We start from the raw sequence: 6,144 nt of genomic DNA, 5'->3' as shown, positions 1-6,144 counted from the left end.
CTTCAATTATTGTGGACCTGAAGCACTCACGATCTTATATAAGGTACTACTACTATATTTTATGTCAGTATATAAACAAGAAAAAGAACATTAAAATATAAGACCATATTTTATGGCGATTCGACTTTGTCTTATAGGAGAACCGAAAGAAATGTATTTTGGTAGGGAGGGATCGAGAGTGCACATTAGGGAAGTGGCCACAATGGAGTTAGTAGACGGCTTTGAAGGAGAAATTCAACTGCATGTACTATTCGTGGAGATGTGGTGACCACAAATATCTGAACATCAGGGCAGGAATGACCTTTTTTTTTGCGGGGTAGGAATCGAATAACCGTTTAACAACTAACAAATTGCATTTATTAGCTGATGTAGTTAACGTCAATCCAGATGATGTGGCTGGATTCACTTTGGGTCATGGGGCCGGCTGGGTAAGTAATTGGAAGCTTAACCTCTTTCAGATCCCCTTTATTTGCATTATTCTAAAAAACACAGGACTGTAACAGATGTACAGTTGAAGTGCTGGGACACGGAGTTTCTGCACTCAGGTGCGTATGCACCTACATGATCAGTAAAATAAGAAGTAAAAAAAATAGAGAAAATATACAAGCCATTCTGATTTCTTTGTGATAAACAAATTGAATATTTTACCAACATGCAAAGTTTTGTACAGAATGTTTGCATGAAAGTCTGAAAAAATGATGTTCTAAAAGGACAATTTTTTGAGCACTTAGAAACATTGTTTTTTTTATATCCAAATCCACACTAGTAATTTTCATCATGAAACTTTGCATGTTGCAAAAACATTCAGTACAGTTTGTAAAAAAAAAATCAGATTTGTTGAAAACTATTTGTATTTTTTCAGAATTTGGTGTTCATCATGGCATGGTTGCATATGCACCCAGGACTAGAACATCACTTTAGAAATGTCATGTCATATTTAATAGTATTACATATTCGAAAGAATATTTTATTGTACACATAAAAAATAAGATTCTGCTAAGAGGTTGGAGTGGATGAATTTGTTATAATATGTATTGGAAACTAATTCCAAATATATTTTTCTATGAGTTTCACTCCTACAAATCAAAGAACGCAGGTAGAAAAATATTGTATAATTATAATCCTCTAAAAACCATTTGAATAAAATATGCCATAATTTTCTGTCCAATTCCTTGGAGCGCTAAGCGAGTTACAGCTTTCACTCATTTTCATTAGGGGCCCATAAGGTAGTTATAATGTCGATCACACAGTGAGACAGTCGCGTGCTGCATTTTTTTTTGAACAAACTATAGTCCAAAATGACCCCGAAGATGCATTGACTAGGAAGAAGATATCCCATATACAAGAGGTATCTCCCACAAAAAACAATATACAATAGGTATCAACTTCATGCATTCCTTCCACGCAGCGGAGGGGGCAATTATAACGCCCCATTTGTCTCACAATAATTAAATTCGACTCATTCAGTCGAATTCCAAAACCAATTCCATTTAATTTTGAGTTTTCTAAATAATTATATGAATTATAATATTTATGTTTGGACGTCACATGCAAATGAAAGTCACCACTATATGGAATTTAGCTTTTTAGAATTTCAACCTCGTGTTCACACATAAAATTTACTCGGAACCAAATAAATTAGCCCAACATTATCCACATAAAGAGCACCCACTTTGTTAGTAGACCAATCCATACAAGTATGTGTAATATAGGCTTTCATAGAACGTTGACATTTAAAATTTGAACCATGTGTTCACAATTAAATTTCCATTTTTCTTTTTTGGAATTTTTATGGACAATGTCCGCGTTGTAAGGAGAAATTTTGAGCTTATTGATGAAGGATCAATTCATGCAACTGTGTCTCATGTAGCTCTAAAGATGCCTTCGTAAAACTGTGGTATTTACTTTCTCTGTAAAGAAATATAATAGCGTTTAGATTACCAGAGTAGTGATCTGAAGGCTCTTATATTTTTTTATGGAGGGAGTACTTTTTTTCAATCTCATGTTCACACTTTTTTTTTGAAATTATAGTAGATTTTTATTCAAAGCAAAAAAGAAAGTAAAACGGCAGGCCAACGGACAGCAGTAACGACAACGCTGCAGTACGTATACTTACGAAATGGTTCTAAAAATAGGCGCTATTCGTTCACGAGCGGTGACTATATCGGGCAGCTTAATCCACTCCACTGGCTGGTGTAGACGTACGCTACGCTAATTAATCCACAAGATGTGGTAGGGAATCCATCTACTAGTCACTAGTCGGCCGGTTGAGGCCACGTTGGGGCCCTGGATCAGAGATCTTTTCACTGCTTCTGTGCTTCACGTCGTGATCACGAGCTGTCCCTTCCCCTCCGTCCTCTGAATCCTATGGCCAACTGGCACGATGCCCAGATGTGATGCGTTTGTCCTCACTTGGTTAGATATGTGGCTCCATCCCCTAAATAAAAGAAAGATATGTGGCTCCATTATGCTAGTTATTCTTCGCACGGCTACACTTGTAGCAACGACGGGTAAAACGTACTACAAGCAAACAAAAGTGATCCCTGTGGCACATAAGCTTTGCTTGCTTGCAAAGTAAAAAGGAGCGAGAGCAGAAGGAAGGAGATAGAGATGGAGGGTGGGACCCTACCGCTTTGTCCGTCTCCTTCTGTGGCGCGCCGCTGCCACCACCCGAGCGCCCCGCCGGGTAACCACTAGACCACCTTCCCTATTTATTCTTCCCCGCCTCGGTTCCCTTCTTCTCATCCCAACTCGACCGCTCAAACCAACCTGCAACTCTCAACGCAGCGACTTTCCACTAGTTTTTGACGCTGCAACTGATGGACACCGCCGCTGCCGGCTCCCCGCGTGAGGGGCACAGGACGGTGTGCTCGGAGCCGCCCAAGAGGCCGGCAGGGCGGACCAAGTTCAGGGAGACGCGCCACCCGCTGTACCGCGGCGTGCGGCGCCGGGGCCGGCTCGGGCAGTGGGTGTGCGAGGTTCGCGTGCGCGGCGCGCAAGGGTACAGGCTCTGGCTCGGCACCTTCACCACTGCCGAGATGGCGGCGCGCGCGCACGACTCCGCCGTGCTCGCGCTCCTCGACCGCGCCGCCTGCCTCAACTTCGCCGACTCCGCCTGGCGGATGCTGCCCGTCCTCGCGGCTGGCTCGTCCCGCTTCAGCAGCGCGCGGGAGATCAAGGACGCCGTCGCCATCGCCGTCCTGGAGTTCCAGCGGCAGCGCCCCGTCGTGTCAACGTCGGAGATGCACGACGGCGAAAAGGACGCCCAAGGCTCGCCGACGCCGAGCGAGCTGTCCACGTCCAGCGACTTGTTGGACGAGCACTGGTTTGGCGGCATGGACGCCGGCTCGTACTACGCGAGCTTGGCGCAGGGGATGCTCATGGAGCCGCCGTCCGCCAGAACGTGGAGCGAGGATGGCGGCGAATACAGCGCCGTCTACACGCCGCTTTGGAACTAATTATCCGACTAATTAAGCCATGTACAGTTTTGGAAACTACTCCCTCGGTAAACTAATATAAGAGCATTTAAATCATTAAAATAGTGATCTAAACACTCTTATATTAGTTTACGGAGGGAGTAGGCTACTAGTGGTTGTGTTCTTCCAAATATGGGAAGATACAGAGTAAGCATCAGGAGCAATTTTTTTCCCGTATTTGAAAGCTTCCGGTTTCTATTTGCAGGGAAGGACTGAATTTGTCTATCAAGACCAAAGAAAAATGACCATATCTGGTAGTCTCACAGGTGCACTGAATCTCCATGGACCGGAATCAATCAAAATATCTTATGACAACATGGAGAAGAAAACGACAAATGAAAAGGACGTCGCTGTTGAGTGATACAACTTGAGATAATGGTTGTTGGACAGATTATATGCCAAAGCATACGATTCCTTCTGCGAGTCTAAAATATCTCGACTGTTAGAGTTGTGTTGACTATGATGTACAATGTAGGTTACAGTTGGACTTGTAGTATTATTGTGTTTCGAAAGGATATGGAGTCGTGTTCTAATATGACACTTGTATCCTTGGCCTCTCATGTATAGTGGGGATAGACACATGATGTGTAACCTATGCCAACATAATAGCACAGGAACGCAGGAAAAGCCGGCGATATGTGCCAGCGTCCAGGGCGACTGGGTGCGGTATTGTAGCGGTGTCATAGGGAGGAGTGCCCATAGTCAAGCCTCGGGGATGTAGTCATATCGGTGAATCTCGTTAACAAATCTCGGTATCGTACTCGTGTGATTGCGTGGTCCTCGGATGATCGATAGTATACCTCGAATTTATTCTAACAAGTGGTATCATGAGCTAGGTTGTGTGGAGGCCGTGGAAGGTTGATCTTAGAAGAGGAAACGGTCTGAACTCTGAAGGCGATGTCAGGCGAGTGCGTTGGGACTTCTTGTCGATCGGATAGGTACCTGATCGATCTGTTTCGGCGAGACGGACGTGCTCGATCGAAGCGGCGCGGACCAAAGTCACGGGGGAGCAACTAGTTAACGAGCGCTCCTTCGGGAGCCTCGCAACGATCAGCGCCACTTGGCGCGCTCTCAGCCATTCGCCACGTGTCGCGCTCTGGACGCTCCCTCCAGATTTTGTATTTTAATTTTTCCGCACGTGTTTTCGGCTTTTTAAACGGTTTTTTCCCGGTCTTTTTCGACGTTTTGGTTTTTTCCAGGTCTTCCTTAGCGTTTCGACCAAAAAAAAATTTAAATTTTTTTTGCGCGAAAATACGCGTTTACTTTTTTTCTTTCGTCAAAAGTCACTTTTTTTTCGCGAGAGTCACGGTCGTGCCTTTCGGAAACAAAAAAAATGCGTTTTCTGTTTTTTTTCTTTCGCGAGAGTCACGGTTTTACTTCCGCGAGAGGCACGGTTGTGCTTTCGTGAGAGTCACGACCGTGCCTCTCGGAAAGGGAAAAACAAAACGCGTTTTCTGTTTTTTTTCTTTCGCGAGAGTCACGGTTTTGCTTCCGCGGGAGGCACGGTTGTGCTTTTGCGAGAGTCACGGCCGTGCCTCTCGGAGAAGGAAAAAAATACGTATTTTCTGTTTTTTTCTTCTTTCGCGCGAGTCACGGTTTTGCTTTTGCCAGAGGCACGGTTGTGCTTTCGCGAGAGTCACGGGTTGCCTTTTTCGGAAAGGGAAAAAAACGCGTTTTCTGTTTTTTTTTCTTTCCACGAGAGTCACGGTTTTGCTTCCGCGAGAGGCACGGTTGTGATTTCGCGAGAGGCACGGGCGTGCCTCTTTCGGAAAGGGAAAAAACCGTGCTCCCGGTTTGGTTTTTTCGTCCGTTTTTTTGTCCGGTTTTTTCATGAGAAAAAAAGTTCGTCAAAACCTATCAACATGGGATCTAGTTTTGAAGATCTCCACGCGAGGAATCCAATGGTGAAACGGTTTGAGATTTGGACGCACGGTTTAAGAGATAAAACATTTTGAATAAACGAATCTACGAAAAAAGTAAAAACTCCCAGGTTGCGACAAGTGACGCGCTGCATGTACGTCACTTGTCGTGACGTGGGAAGATGGAGTGTTCTTTGCAACGAGTACTCCTTAATTAGTGATTTCGAAGTCACGGGGAGCCGAAGCCGAGGAGGCTCGTGGGCAGCCTAGGGCGTGGCAGGCTGGCCCAGTGGGGCTAGCTGGTTGCGTGCTTAATGGGCTAGGCCCTTGTGCATCCATGAGGTGGAGGCTTTGGGCAAGGCCTGGTGGGGTCTAATTTGCGAGGTGCTGCTGATGATACACGCGACACAACCAACATGGAAGCTAAGACGTGAGATTTGTTTGAGAAAAAAGGTGCCAAAGCCATGTGTGTGTACATGGGCAGTTTTGGATTTGATCTTTTCTGCCAATGTGCACGGAGAAGCTACAACAACAAATAGAGACAAGAAAAATTATGCAGGTTGCACGGAAGTTTTTTCTCGGCCGGTTTGTTGAGATGGCTTGAAACACGTGGATAGGCTGCGGAAGCGCGCGGACAAGCGCATCATGAGGATCATGCAAACACAGAGCGTCCAAGACATGCATAGATGTGCAAGCGGTCATGGTGCAGGATGGAGCATGATTGCAGTCGAACAAGTTCGGTTGGGTCGGACTAGACAGTCTGACGGATCGATGCAAGTCGGTTGGTGCAGTAGACGGTGGTAGGATCG

At 45.3% G+C, this 6,144-nt stretch overlaps 1 protein-coding gene across 1 annotated transcript; it reads left to right on the top strand.

The window, feature by feature from the left end:
- The first annotated feature begins 2,724 nt into the window (after positions 1–2,724).
- LOC542812 (dehydration-responsive element-binding protein 1B) lies at positions 2,725–4,011 on the top strand. The gene is made up of 2 exons (XM_044542390.1): positions 2,725–3,479; positions 3,682–4,011. Exon 1 carries the CDS (start codon positions 2,820–2,822, stop codon positions 3,456–3,458), a length of 639 nt encoding a protein of 212 aa, XP_044398325.1. The 5' UTR covers positions 2,725–2,819; the 3' UTR covers positions 3,459–3,479; positions 3,682–4,011.
- The last annotated feature ends 2,133 nt before the right edge of the window (positions 4,012–6,144 follow it).

Source organism: Triticum aestivum, chromosome 5D (assembly GCF_018294505.1).
Source record: "Triticum aestivum cultivar Chinese Spring chromosome 5D, IWGSC CS RefSeq v2.1, whole genome shotgun sequence".
Taxonomy (NCBI): domain Eukaryota; kingdom Viridiplantae; phylum Streptophyta; class Magnoliopsida; order Poales; family Poaceae; genus Triticum; species Triticum aestivum.
This window is presented reverse-complemented; position numbering and strand designations above follow the sequence as displayed.

Coding starts and splice junctions, on each gene's coding strand:
- LOC542812 (XM_044542390.1), top strand. CDS start 2,820: ATGGACACCGCCGCTGCCGGCTCCCCGCGTGAGGGGCACAGGACGGTG.